The 15,877-nt window shown below is 38.4% G+C and overlaps 1 protein-coding gene across 1 annotated transcript in view; it reads right to left on the minus strand.

Annotated features, from left to right (window-relative positions):
- NUFIP1 (nuclear FMR1 interacting protein 1) overlaps positions 1-15,877 on the minus strand; it is a 43,429-nt gene that overhangs the window by 14,918 nt on the left and 12,634 nt on the right. The window contains exons 6-7 of the mRNA XM_058276652.2: positions 8,679-8,771; positions 3,542-3,735 (exon numbers count right to left, since the gene is read on the minus strand). Of these exons, the coding sequence (XP_058132635.1) occupies positions 3,542-3,735; positions 8,679-8,771 (287 nt within the window). The remainder of the gene's footprint in view (positions 1-3,541; positions 3,736-8,678; positions 8,772-15,877) is intronic.

Raw genomic sequence — 15,877 nt, forward strand, 5'->3', positions numbered from 1 at the left:
AATAATTAGAAGTGGTGTTCTAATGATGACTTTCTATTTCCCTCATTTCTTCTGTATTTATTAATTGGAATTCTTTTGTAGGGAAAATTTGTCCCTCCTCCTCCATATTTATTTATTTAAGCATTTGTTTACATCATTTTGGACTTATCCATAATGATTTTATGTTTTACTTATTTATTATATATTATCTGTATTTCTATTTTACTTATATTTGTACTTCTATTATGTTTATATTTATTTTATTCTTTGGGTTATAATCTATTGTTATTTATTTTGTTGCCCAAATTGTCCCCTGTATCCTTCTGATATGCCCCATCCTTTTGTGATGTTTTTTAGTTTTATTTATTTTTTTAACACTCTCTTACTTTCTGTTACTGATTTCCTCTGTCCCACCCCTAGAATCAGCCATTTATTTCTCCATAGAGTCCTGCTTACTTTTTTTTTTTAAAGATTTATATTTTATTTATTTCTCTCCTCTTCCCCCCCTCCCCCAGTTGTCTGTTCTCTGTGTCCATTTGCAGCATGTCCTTCTTTATCCGCTTCTATTGTTGTATGCGGCACGGGAATCTGTGTCTCTTCTTGTTGCGTCATCTTGCTGTGTCAGCTCTCCGTGTGTGCGGTGCCATTCCTGGTGGCAGGCTGCACTTTCTTTCGTGCTGGGTGGCTCTCCTTAAGGGGCGCACTCCTTGCGCGTGGGGCTCCCCTACGCAGGGGACACCCTGCGTGGTAGGGCACTCCCTCCACGCGTCAGCACCGTGCATGGGCCATCTCCACACGGGTCAAGGAGCCCTGGGTTTGAACCGTGGGCCTCCCATGTGGGGCCAAGTCTGCTTCCCCCTGCTTATTTTTATTAGGAATAAGATCTGGGTGCTAGATGCACTCATTGCTAGCAGTATCATAAAGACACATTCTTAAAAACACTCTACTAGATTCCTTCCCAAAGGGTAGAGTTAGGAGCTCACACAAATGAGCAACTCTTTCCCCATCAGTTATATTTTTAAGGGGCCCATCATATGTAATAACCCTTGGAAAAGAGATAGCTTCCTTTTGATGCTGTCACAATGTCCTCTACAATGATTTTTTTTTTTTTTTGAGATACCAGGGATTGAACCTGGGACTTAATACACGAGAAGGAGATGTTCAACCACTGAGCGTCATCTAATCCCTACAATGACTTTTTTTTTATGATTTATTTTATTTCTCCCCCCCTTGTAGTCTATGCTCGCTATCTGCTCTCTGTGTCTGTTTGCTGTGTGCTCTCTGTGTCTATTAGACTTTTTTTTTAGGAGGTGCTGGGAACCGAACCCAGGACCCATGTGGTAGGCAGATGCCCAGATGCTTGAGCCACTTCCACGTCCCCCTACAATGACTCTGATCTCCAACAAGGACATTCCCAAAGTCCCTGGGATCCACCCAGAAGTTCTAACATAGGCATGTTTAGCAGCTATACTGAAAAGACTATGCCAAAACAATGTACTGGCTATAACATATATTCAAGAAACTTCACTTTTTCATAAAAGCAGTTAAATCATTAATCTCTCAATATAAAAATACCAGTTTAAAAATAGTAATGAAAATGACAAAATCAAACTTTAAAATGATTCTAAATTGTGATGATTAGGCTCATGTATCAACTTGGCCAGGTAATTGTGCCTCATAGTTTGGTCAAGAAAGCACTGGTCTTTGTTACTGTGAGGACATTTTATGTACTTAATTCATTAGTGAGTTGACTGCATCTATGGCTGATTACACCTACATTCAACTGAGGCGACCACCTTCAGCAATGAGAGACATCTCAGCCAATCAGCTGAAGGCCTTAAAAGGAGAAGTGGTGATTTCAGCAGGCAGAAGAGGGAGAATTTCTATCTCTACTTAAGCCAGCCTGCTCCTCCTGGGAATTCATTGAGGACCTTCATTGGAGTTCCTGGCTTCAGCCTGCCCTTTGGAATTTGGATGTGTACCCCCATAGCTGCGTGAGACAATCTTATAAAATCTCATAATATTTACAGATATCTCCAGTCGGTTCTGTTTCCCTGGAGAACCCTATTACATAAATGATCATAAAATATCAGTTCAAACAATTCCTCTCACTGGTAAAACTTTAGGGACACTTTTCTTAAGGTAAACCCTACCTCTCTCACACACATACACCATGTTCCTACCAACTGAAAAAAATACTACCATAATCTAAAATTAATTACTAGATTGTCAGTTTCTTGAAGGCAGGGAAAGACAGTGTATTTTCTTTGAATCCCCAGCATTTCCCTGAATTATAATGATGGGTAAGCAAACCGTAGGTCCTTACTAAGACCCTACTGAAATGAAAATTAAAAAAAAAGAAAAAACAAACAAACCACACTGCCCTTTTAATGTCTTGCTCAATTCTAAACGCTATGGGTAAAGCTTTCCACCTGACTTCAACTTATTTCTTTAATCCCCTACCCCCACCCTTCTACTTTTTCCTATTGCCTTTTTTGAAGCAACAGTCCCAAGAGGATTTACAAATTAAATCTCCTAAAGAAAATTCTATATAATGAAAAAGTCACTTAAAAAAATGGGTACTTTCATTTAGTTTCCAATTCTCAAAGATAGACATTTAACAATGGCATTCATGATGGCTGATACGCTGTGCCAGTTTATTTTCTTACTTGAACCTTTTAAACAGCATGTTAATGCACCATTAGACTGATGTCCTGGTTATCAATAGCCTTATAGATATTATATCAAATGACTATAAAATCAAATTCTCTTTTTCTTCTAGACACTGAGGCACTCAATCACAGATGCTCCAACACCACATTACTGGCAAGCTGCTTTCTTTCTAGCTCAAAGAGACCTACTGTTTAAGTTTACAGGCTAGGAAAGCCATAAAATATGTTGTATTATTTATTTAAACAACAATATAAACTATGTACAAACTAAAAAGATGTAAAAATAATTTTTTTAATTGAGTAAATCACTACTTAGCAGAATATACGAAGATATAAAAAATCAGTGCCACTCAGGGAAACTTCAAGTAACAAATCACACTCAAAACTGGTAAATTATTATTATTCTATACCTAGCCCAACATTTTCTCATGCCAAGATCCTTTTTACCCTAACTTGGTCAATGAATTAGTTAACCAATTCCACCTCCCACTCCCATTCCCAAATTCTTGCCCTCCAAGGTTGGAATAACTTGCCTAAAGAGAGCCTCTTGGCAAGTCATTGACTAGAGTATAATATCAATCCACAAAGCATAATAATACTGGCACCCACTGCTTTATAGGTGGGAAAAAGTCCTGCATAACTGGGTAAATTTGAATATAGCAAGACCACATTCAAAATAATATTCAGGAAATTTCCTTGATTACATCAAACTATGGAAATGATATGAAATTACATAGAAAATTATCCAATAATTACAATCTTTCTTGCATATCCTGCCCCCACGCACCAACCCCAAGACTCAGAAGAGATGCACTGAAGTGAGGTTTTTGACTGGACAGGCCTGTGGCAAAAAAAACCCCACAGAAGCATTATTCTGTTTTTTAGCTTACCAGAATCACTGTTTGCCAAAACACCCAGGGGATCTGCATTTGCCTGGGGTAGACCTTCAGGTTTTGAGTCACACACAAGATTGCTTGATCCAACAGTTGTTTTATGAGCAGCACGATCATTTTTCCATTTGCGGTGTTTGCCAGGACTTCTGATCTTTGCCATCTGTGAATGTCTGGACATTCCTTTCATTTTGCTGGAATAAGTAAAAACGCAATTCTTAATATAAAGGGCACTGACCTTCCAAGGGAAAAAAAAGTCTACTAAATGGAAAAGAAACTTAGCTGTCATAGCAATCATTTGTGGCTTAGTACATTAAAGAGGCCAGAATAAAACGAGTTCAATGGCTTACAAATGCAGAAAACTCTAAGGTAGAACTTTGAGAGGGTAACACCATAATAAATCACACTTTATCAATTCTAAAATGCACATTCAATTCCCCAACTTTATCCCCTCTGAAACTGGGCTATGTTGTACAATCAATAGCATGTCAACTTAACTGGCAGCCTTCTTTCATTCCTAATGCACATAAAACAAAAATGTTTCTTGAAGTTTACAAAGTATGTTAACTCTTGTCTACTCATTCTTAAGGAACCTTAAAGTCTGTGAGGCATTTACAAATTACTGCCTTGTTTGACCTTCATGACAATCCCTTGAAAAGGACTAGACAGGTAGTATTCTCCTTATTTTACAGGAAGATAAACCTAAGATCATAATCTTAGTGATCTAAAGTATCTATAGGAAGACAGACCTAAAGATTAAAGAACCCAGCTAGTGCAAACCAAGTGTCCTCTCAACTTCCACAACTCTTCTGAAAGTGGCTCTTTCTTTTAGAAATAAAATAAGTACTTATGCGAGCATCTTCTAAACTATGTGTAGAAGAAAAACGATCATATTTTTTAAAAGTTCATTATACACATTGTCAATAAGGGCAAAGTTTTCCCAAAAATATTTATGGGGAGCAGATGTGGCTCAAGCGATTGAGTGCCTGCTTCCCACATGGGAGGTCCGGGTTTGATCCCTGGTGCCACCTAAGAATAAAAGCAAAGCAAACCACTGAAACAACCAACTGTGGGGAGCGTCAACTTCCCACATGTGGGGTCTGGGGTTCAATCCCCAGTCCCGGTACCTAAAAAAACAAAAAACAAATAAATAAAAAACAACGTACGTTTTTTTTCCATTTTGCTATTTATCAGGCAAAGCATATTTTTTCATTAGTAACGGAGGTTGTAGTTAAGAGTATTTGTCAATTACTAGCCATGTCCCTTAGACAAAATTATTATTTGTAGGCATATTCTTCCCTTTTCTGTAAAATGGGAATAATCTATCATAGGGACATGGAGAAAATTAAGAAATACAAAATAAACTGTATTGCTTTTAAGAGCAAGGGAAGACACTGAGCCACCAATAAGTGGTAGTTATTACCATAAATAATTTGCTAAACCAACATATTCAATTAATGATTTCGGGGTCACCATGAATTAAAATCATATATCAAGTATTTCATCCCATCCTATATTTTTATGTAACTTTTCTATACTCTAAAACATCTCTAAAAATAAAGTTTAAAAAAATCTCATTCCAAAAACCATATATATATTCCAAACTTTGCAAAAAATCATGGATCAATTTTCAATGTCCATCAGATTCCAGGCTAAGAACTTAACAGTGTCACAGCAGACAAGACACTGCTATAAAACAGGTATAGTGTCTGACACTGAGCCCTCCATCCCCATGAGAATAATGAAGGCACAGCAATTTCCTTGGCCTCCCTGTGTCTGCTCCTATAGGATCTGAGCACAGCTGGCATAAATAATGAAATCAGATGATCTTTAATTGATGTGATCAATAAGATTTCAATGAGGAAGTGGTATCTTGTCTTTGTACTCTGAAGTAGTTCTATTATACTATTTCTTGACAATCATTGGAAAGATTTATTTAATCAACATATAAAAAGATTTATTAAAAATATAAGTAAAAATGTGGCTCTATATAAGGTAGAGAGGTTAAAAAATAATTACAACTAAAAATCTAATAGAGGGAGAAACAGAATATTAAAAAAAATACTCAAGATAATCCAAACGAAGGCAGGAAAGGAAACAAAGAATAAATTGGACAAATTAAAAAAAAAAGGATGACTAGATTAAAATCCCACTATTTAGCAATTACATTAAACATAAATGAACTAAACACTAAAAAACAATGATTTCCTGCCTGGATTATTTTTAAAAATACCAAGTTATGTAAACTACAAAAGAGGTACCAAAAATACACAGACACAAAAAGTTTAAAAGGAAAAGGATGGAAAATAACATACATGTAAACACCAAACAAAAATAACTGGTATAATAATATTAATATCAAAGTAAATGATAAAGCAAGAAGTGTAATAAATAGGGATTTTTAAAAAAATATATATTTTTATTAGAGAAGCTGTGAACTTATAGAACAATCATGTAAATGTGCAGAATTCCCATGACTCCTCCACCAACATATTACATTGTTGTGGAATATTTGTTACATATTATGGATAACATCATCAGACCATTACCACTAATTATGGTCTACAGTGTACATTTGGTATATTTTTTCCATTCCCCTCTAATAAATAGGGATATTTCTTAATGAAACAAGAAGATATATCCTAAATATGCATGTACCTGATAACATGACTTTAAAACATATAAAGCAAAAACTATTAACTATCTCAAAAGAGAATTATATAAATTCACAGTTGAAGACTTTGAACACACACACCTTCTTAATAATTGTTACAGTGCGCAGATGTGGCTCAAGTGGTTGAGTGCCTGCTTCTCACACAGAGGTCCAGGGTTTGGTCCCCAGAGCCTCCTAAAAACAAAACAAACAAACAAGCAAGCAAGCAAACTGGAAAAAAAAGAAAGAAAAAAAAAAACAAACTCAGGGGAGCCAATGTGGTTCAGTGGTTGAGCACCGGATTCCCAGATACGAGGTCTGGGGTTCAATCTTCAGCCCCAGTACCTCAAAAAAAAAAAAAAAAAAAAAATGTTATAACGAGAAAGAAAATAATCTGTAACTGCATTCCATATGCTCAAAAAATTCATCAGACATGGAAGATATTTAATGAAAAGTAAGACATTGCATTAAATCAGTGAATTTAAAGGCACAGCAAATAGGAATTATCCAATATGAGATGCAGAGGGAAAAAAATTTAATGAAAAGATCATCAGTGAGCGCAACTTCAAGGTGCCTAAAATACATGTAATTGGAGTCACTGAAAGGCAGAGGAACACAGAGAAAAAGTATTCAGAGAAATGGTTACCAAAAACTTTCTAAATTTCATTAACTATAAACCCAAAGATGCAAGAAGCTAAACAAGAAATATGAAGAAAACTATACCAAGACACATCATAATCAAATTGCTCAAAACCAGTGATAAACAGAAAATTTTAAAAGGAGTCAGAGAAAAATGCATTTTGTTACTTTGTCATATTTAGAGGAACAAAGGGAATGATAACAGATTATTTGAAACAATGCAAATAAGATGACAGTGAAGCAATATCTTTAAATGGAAAGATGGCTCTAAACAAAAGAATGAAGAGCCCCAGACACAGTAACTACAGGAGCATCTCAGGCTCCAGTCAGAGCCTAGATCAGCCTTCAGCCGGCCAACCTCTGTTGGTGCCTGGCCTTGTCACGATCAGCAGATATGCCAGCAGACACCCCGCTGACCCCAGATGTCTGAGCAATAAAAATCTACTGCTGAATGGAATAAAAACAAAAAGATAAAAAACACCCATTAAGAAAGTAGAAAGGCCAGGCACAAATTGGGAGAATATATCTGCAATACATATACTCAAATCAAAAAAGGACTTATATCTAATAAAAACAAGCAACTCGTACAAATCAAGGAAACAATCCAATTTTAAATGATCAGACTTGTAATGGCACATCACAAAAGAAAGAGCTAATTAGCATATGAAAAAATACTCAACACCACTAATGAGTACGGAAATGAAATGTATTTCCCTCCAAAAAAGGATAAAATTAAAGGTGCAACAATTTCAAGCACTTGTCAGGATACTGAGCAATTAGATGCAGAATTAGAAGTGCAAATTGGTACAACCACTTTGGAAAACTGTTTGACTATGTCTGTTACAGCTCAACATACAAATACCCCTACGACTCAGCATATGTAAATGCCCAGTGGAAATGAGTACTCATGTCCCAAAAAGACACGTATGAGGATGTTCATAGTGTTACCTGCAGTAGCCCAAACTGGAAACAAAAAAACCCAAATATCTAACAACAGAATGGATATGTATTCTCACAACTCAATTCTCTATAGCAACAAGAACAATTTACGACTGTACACAATAAGGATGAATTCCACAAAATAATTTTCAGTCTTAGAAATAAGATACCAAGAGAGTATACACTGTTTAATTCCATTTATAGGACAACATTCCAAGAACAAGCAAAATAAATATAAGATAGAAATCAGAGAGAGGTAACCTTTGTGAGAAGTACTGACATACATCTTTTGACCTACCAATTCTACTTCTAGGAATTCATCTTCAAAAATTTCTGCGCAGGCACCTGTGTAAAATGGTGTGTGCACAAGGGCAATAATAGCAACTTTTTATTAGCAAAAAATTGGTAACAATTTAAATGTCCATCAGTAGATATGTGAAACAACACCACTGTGGCACATCCTTAAGTATGCATGCATCTTACACATCCTTAAAGGATGGGGAAGTTTATTGTATATCAATATAGCACAATCTCCAAGTATACTGTTTGGTTAAAAAAGCAAAATGTAGAACAGTGTGTCAAAAAAAGGAAAAACAAGACTATATCTATTTATGTATACACAGTATCTCTGGAGAGAAGAAATGAGATAAAAAGGAGAACTCTTTAGCTAGGAGATTAAGAGAGAAAGGATTTTTTCACTGTACACCTTTTTGAAAGGCATATAAATACAGAGTATTACTTATGAAAAATATAATAAAAATGAAAAAAGTTAAAAAGTAACAAAACAAAGATTTTGGAATTGAAGTCTAGAGATTTTAAGATCTTGGTTGTTTCCTCTTTTTTTTAAGTATACTCAGTTAAAGTAAGCATTATTTATAAGAACACAAGGAATTTCTAGGAGCTTACCCAAACTGTGTTGTTGTCAATACTGCTCCTCTCTCTTCCTTTTCAAGTTTTAGTTTTTTCTTCCTTTCAATATTAGCCATAGTTGGGTAGTTTCTAGGAAATAACAAAAGTTAATTATAAAATAGAATTACTGTATGACCCAGCAATCCGACCTATCCATAATATAACCAAAAAAAAGGAAAGCAGGAACTCAGAGATATTTGCACACTGATGTTCACAGCAGCATTATTTACAACTGCTAAAAGGTGGAAGCAATCCAAGTGATAACAACAACAAATATATATATATAGGAACATTTTTCAGTCATAAAAAGGAATGAAGTTCTGATGCATTCGACAACATGGATGGACCTTGAAGACTCAAGTGAAACAAGCCAGACACAAATGGACAAATACTATACAATCTCCCTCATATGTAATAAGCAGAGTATGCAAATTGATAAAGTCAAAACTAAAATACAGACTACTGGGGCAGGATGGGAGTGGGGAATGGGGAGTTAATGTTTAATTGTACAGAGTTTCTGCTTAATGAGAAGGAAAAGTTATGCTAATTATAGGGAAAACTGCATTTGAGGGGGTTTATGGGAACTCTCTACTTTCTGCTTGATTCTTCTATAAACCTACAACTGCTCTAATAATAAGAGGAAGAAGAAGAGGAGGAGGAGGAGAAGAGGAAGAGGAAAAGGAAGAAGAAGAAGAAGAAAAAGACTACCACCACCAACAACATAGGAGACAAAGCCTGACAGAGGCTCTTTCCCACTCAGCCTGGCCACTTACAAGAGTAAATTCAGAGTAACATCAACAAATGATGTTCTAACAATGTTACTTGCCTACCAATATCCATGCCTCTTTTTATAAAAATGTTTGCATCACTGACTGGAATAGCTAAGACAATATGAAGCCTATGGGTTCATGGAATGGAAATGACACTGAATAAGTGGTGAACTGATCAGAAAAAAAGGGCAATGAATTTCAATGAGGACAATAAAAGCAATATATCCAGCTAAGAAACATTAACTCCACAAATAAGATGATGAATGTCTAAGCTATAAACAAACATAAGAGGAAAAGATCAAAATCACAAAAGATAAAAAATCTGACAGGCAGTGAGCAACATACGACTACACTTTGGAAAAGCAAACACAATCTAAGGTTATACAAAATGGACTCTGGCACTCGTACAAACGTGAAGTCTTCCTCTCACTATACTCAAAAGTGATCAGGTACTTTCAGGACACGGTGTCCAGTTTTGTATTTTTAAACTAAAAAGGCATGCTGAAGAAAAATAAAACTGGGAATAGATTTAGGAGAGATTCAAAGATGATGAAAAATGAAACCTCTGCAGAAAGGTTAAAGGAACTGAAACCACATGCAGCCTCTAAAAGAGGACGAGGCGTGACAATAAAAATCTTACAGAAAGAATGGCTGCTAGCTATTACCAATCTGAAGAAAGAATATGTAGAAGTAGAAATGACGAGAAAAAAAGTTATGACTTTCACAGGCCCCACAGTGTCTGGGCACATAACTCCAAGCTACTCAATACCATCTACAATGCCCCAATTCATTTACTCTTACTCCTTGTGTTTCTTCAGCATATTTGTTCTGAATACTGCAGGCCCTTAACATGTTGGGCCATATGCTAAAGGATAAAGACTGCCAGTGTTACAGAGTACTACCTATAAGCAGATACTAAGGGAGTGCTTTGCAGTGGTGAAAATGTAAACATTTGTTATAGCAGAAGGTTTTAGGTGGATAGAATTCCCAAAATGCAACAGCAAGGACATTTGAAAATTCCTTCCATGGAAGCCTTTTAAAATTGCTAACTTTCTTTCTGGCAGATTAAAGAACCACTTTCCTAAAGGCAAGAGATCTTTCAATATCCCTTCCAAAGCTGAAAGAGTCTATTATTTAATGCTAAAACTAATAAGATCCTCTTCAGAAGTTTATACTACTTATTTACTCAGAACATAGAGATAAAAAACTAAGGAAAACAAGGATACAAGAGAGCAAATTATCCTCCCAAAAAGGAAGCCAGAAAACACAAGACCCAGTTACACACACATACAATCAGGGATCCCCTTCCATCAAAATAAAACAACAGTGATTTTCACCCCACCCTCCAAAAGTCTAAGATACAAGGAAATGAAAAAGTAAGCTGCATCCCTTGAAAAAGGATACATTTCAGATTCCTAAAGTATACCTGAAATAACAAACTCAAAGAAGACTGCTGAAAAAAAAATTGCACAATTATATAAAAATAAATTTTTGGGCAAGTATCTCCTGTAGAGAGAATGGAATGGATGTTAGAAAGTTATAAACACCATTATTTTTACAGTTAGTTCCTATTATTTCTATCTTCTAAAATCACTTTTCTCCTCATACTTCCATCTTTTCCCAATACTCCAATAGGAACTTAGCCCTGAAACCATATGTTCTTTTTTTTCTCTCCCTCTTTCATGTCTTACCTCCTAGGTTTTAAGCTCCCAGTGAAATACTTAAGCACTACAACCAATGAATAGGCAAACCTGTGCCAGCCATTATCTTAGCACATACCATATTCCAGTTTTATAACTGTCTCTAGCCCTTTTCTTCTCCTCAAACCACTACCCATATTTACTGACTTTTCCCTTAAGCCTATTCTCTATAAAAACACAATCCATTCTGGGGAACTCTGTCACATTCCCCAATGGAGCAGCAACAAACCCCCAAGAGCAAGGGCAAAGACAAGTGAAGAAGGATGGTCCAATGATGGGCCCTTGATACTGATGACTACGCTATGAACCTATGTGCTTGAAATTTCAAGTAGGCTTAGAGCTGCTGGGTGCCTAAGAGTTACCTCCTGTGGGCCTCCATGTTGCTCAAATGTCACCACTCTCTAAGCCAAACTCAGCATGTAAATGCACTACCTTCCCCCCGCCCACTGTGGGACATGACTCCCGAGGATAAGCCTCCCTGGCACCAAGGGATTACTACCAAGCACCAACTGGTGATGCAACTAGAAAAAGACCTTGAATAAAAAGGGGAAATGGTAAAGACAAATGAGTTTATATGGCTAAGAGACTTCAAAATGAGTCGGGAAGTCATCAGAGGGGTTGTGCTTACTCATGTCTCAGCAGGATCTCAGAGACTGCCAAAATAGATAAAACCCAGGTAGTGGTGCTCCTGAGGGCTATGGAGACACCCAGGTCCTACGGTCATGACAGATGGCTCTGGGGTTCAGTACTGTCCATGTGCCAGCTGGCCCTGAACCTAAGCAGAGTTGCAACACCCACTCTCCAGGTTGTTGGATTTACCCAGGTCAGCTAACAGGGAGGTGAGATGGTCAACCACTACACCAGGGGACCAAGAGTCTACAAATGCAAGCAGGAGAATCCCATCCATAAGCCAAGTGGGATCTAAGCCACCTCTCAATTTAGAGGTGGAGTGGACATTGTCATCCCAGGGTCCTCAGGGTGGAGGAATAAAATATGGACTAGAATGGGCTTACTGGTATTCTACTAAAGAATTATTGTGACTCTTGCAATGGAAGAAACTGTATCATTGATGTGGAGACAGTGGCCACGGAAGTTGCTGAAGGCAGGGAGAGGGAATAAGAGGCATGATATGGGAGCATTTTCGGGACTTGGAGTTGTCCTGAATGGTATTACAGGGACAAATGAAGGACATTATATATCCTGCCAAAACCCACTGAATGGACTGAAGGAGAGTGTAAACTACAATGCAAACTACAATCTACGCAGTGTAGCAGAGTTCCAAAATGTATTTATCAAATGCAATGAATGTGCCACACTGATGAAAGAGGTTGTTTAGGTGGGAGGAGTGGAGGGGTGGTGAATAGGGGTATATGGGAACCTCTTATATATATATATATATATATATATTTTTTTTTTTTTAAGATTTATTTATTTCTCTCCCCTCCCCCGCCAACACTGGTTGTCTGTTCTCTGTGTCTATTTGCTGCGTCTTCTTTGTCCACTTCTGTTATTGTCAGTGACACGGGAAAATGTGTTTCTTTTTGTTGCGTCATCTTGTTGCGTCATCTTTTTTTTTTTAAAGATTTATTTATTTATTTACCCCCCCCTCCCCTGGTTGTCTGTTCTCTGCGTCCATTCGCTGCGTCTTGTTTCTTTGTCTGCTTCTGTTGTGGTCAGCAGCGCGGGAAGTGTGTGCGGCGCCATTCCTGGGCAGGCTGCACTTTCTTTTGCGCTGGGCGGCTCTCCTTATGGGGTGCACTCCTTGTGCATGGGGCTCCCCTATGTGGGGGATACCCCTACATGGCAGGGCACTCCTTGCGCGCGTCAGCACCATGCGTGGGCCAGCTCCACACAGGTCAAGGAGGCCCGGGGTTTGAACTGCGGACCTCCCATGTGGTAGACGGACGCCCTAACCACTGGGCCAAGTCCGTTTCCCTTGTTGTGTCATCTTGTTGTGTCAGCTCTCCGTGTGTGCAGCAACATTCCTGGGCAGGCTGCACTTTCTTTCTCGCTGGGCGGCTCTCCTTCTGAGGCGCATTCCTTGCGCATGGGGCTCCCCTACACAGGGGACAGCCCTGCGTGGCACGGGAACTCCTTGCGCACATCAGCACGGCGCGTAGGCCAGCTGCACATGGGTCAAGGAGGCCCAGGGTTTGAACCGTGGACCTCCCATGTGGTAGATGGACACCCTAACCACTGGGCCAAGTCCACTTCCCTCTTATATTCTTTAATGTAACATTTTGTGTGATTTAAGTGTCTTTTAAAAAAAAGATAATAAAAATTTAAAAATAAATTAAAAAAAAGAATAAAAACCAAAACACAATCCGTCTTCACTCTCAATGAACCACAACTGCTTTGACATGAGTTGCAATACTGTAATTTTATTTCAAAGCCTTTCTGGATTTTATGTGGAACACAAAAAGGATTTCCTCAGAGCGCTAGTAAATATTAAAACAACACCACAAAACTACTCCACCTAGTGGACTGCCGATCTGCTATGAAGTCACTGTTTCTAAAATCAAGGTTGGGAGAACAAACCTCTACTACTCCTTTTCCCTAATGCCAAATCATATAGCATTTCTACCTGATAGGACAAGAATGAAGAAAGAATCACTTTTAGAAATCAATTCAGGGGAGAAAAGTTACTGGCTAGGAATTACAAGGGTACTCACTTACGGGTTATCAGTGGTAAGCCTTTTTTTGTGTGTGTAGCACTTTTTTTTTTTTTAATTTTCTTATTGCAGTATAACAACCCTTAGAGTTTTTAATCAAATACAATGAACAACTCTGAGTTTGGCTCATCTGAAAAAAATAAAGATGAAGGTATAAAGACAACGTTGTGCTTTTTTTAAAGGTAAAGATACAACACACCAAGCAAATCTTTGGAGTTTCTTCCAGCTCTAAAATACTTACCAGAGGAAATTTTTTAAATAAGCTTTTCTAACACAGCAATTACACAGACTATCTTTCCTGAATGACAAAGAATACAGTGGTTTCCTCAGAAAGAAAATAGTTCTGGGAAACGGACTTTGGCCCAGTGGTTAGGGCGTCCGTCTACCATATGGGAGGTCCGCGGTTCAAACCCCGGGCCTCCTTGACCCGTGTGGAGCTGGCCATGCGCAGTGCTGATGCGCGCAAGGAGTGCCGTGCCACGCAGGGTGTCCCCCGCGTGGGGGAGCCCCCATGCGCAAGGAGTGCGCCCGTGAGGAAAGCCGCCCAGCGTGAAAAGAAAGTGCAGCCTGCCCAGGAATGGCGCCGCCCACACTTCCCGTGCCGCTGACGACAACAGAAGCGGACAAAGAAACAAGACGCAGAAAATAGACACCAAGAACAGACAACCAGGGGAGGGGGGGAAATTAAATAAATAAATAAATCTTTAAAAAAAAAAAAAAAAAAAAAAAAAAAAAAAAAGAAAATAGTTCTCAACAGAAAGAAGAAAAAACAAGAAATACAGACTAATCTCCCACATCAATGTAAGAATTCACTCTTTTCAGGAGATCAAATAACATTTTTTAAAAAAGATTTTTAAAATTTATTTCTCTTCCCTTACACCCCCCACCGGTTGTCTGCTCTTCTGTGTCCATTCACTGTGTGCTCCTCTGTGACCGCTTCTATCCTCATCAGCGGCACCAGGAATCTGTGTTTCTCCTTGTTGCTTCATCCTGCTGTGTCAGCTCTCCATATGTACAGCACCATTCCTGGGCAGGCTGCACTCTCTTCTGTGCTGGGCAGCTCTCCTTGCAGGGCACACTTCTTGTGCGTGGAATCCCCTACATGGGAGACACCCCTGTGTGGCAGGGCACTCCTTGTGTGCATCAGCACTGCACATGGGCCAGCTCCACCCAGGTCAAGGAGGCCCGGGGTTTGAACAGCGGACCTACCATGTGGTAGGCGGACGCCCTATCCATTGGGCCAAGTCCGCTTCCCAACATTTTTTTTTAATTGAGAAATTTAGAAAGTATATTTTCATAATAAGTTTTAAAAACATTGCTGGTAGGGAGAATATTAGTGTATTTTTGAAAAATCCATCAGATGTACTCAAAGAAGAGTAATGACTCCTATATTTTCTAGTAATAAAGTATAAATATAGGAATATATTGAAGAGGAAGAGCTAGAGAAAGAAGATATGGAAGAACCTCAAATGAATTCAGTAAGTGCCAAAAAATAATTTCAACACCACAGGTACAAATAAACCTCATACAAAACTGTCGTCCTCACTCAACGTCCTCATTACCTGTAAGCACCTTTAAATATCACAAATGTGAGAAACATTTCTTCACTCGGCATGTTCTGTTCATTCCTCTTCCAAGGCATTTCCATGTACTCTCATAGCCATATCTTTAGTCTACACTCTAGGAACAAGAACTAGACTCTATGCTGTTGGCTTCCATCTAGCTACATGTAAAGAGCCATAAGCTTGTTGATCCTTTATTTAGAAGGTTAGAACTGCTTCCTAAGAGCTCTAATAGCTTCTAAAATTTGACAAGCTTCCAAGTTTGCCATCACGCATTGAGGCACACTTTGCTAACTCACTCTACCCTCATTCTTCCCTAACAATTTTGTCTGAGGAGGTGCCACAGACTCCTCTGCAACTAAAGGTGCCCAAGCAACCCATTTCTGGTCAATGAGAGCCACACAAAAGTCTCCTGGTTGGAGCTAAAAACAAAGCTATTGTTCTCCCACAGAAAGGGGGGAAATTAGGCTACGGGTGCCTGTGGCCTTTCCC

This window comes from Dasypus novemcinctus, chromosome 15, assembly GCF_030445035.2.
Source record: "Dasypus novemcinctus isolate mDasNov1 chromosome 15, mDasNov1.1.hap2, whole genome shotgun sequence".
In the NCBI taxonomy this organism is placed as follows: domain Eukaryota; kingdom Metazoa; phylum Chordata; class Mammalia; order Cingulata; family Dasypodidae; genus Dasypus; species Dasypus novemcinctus.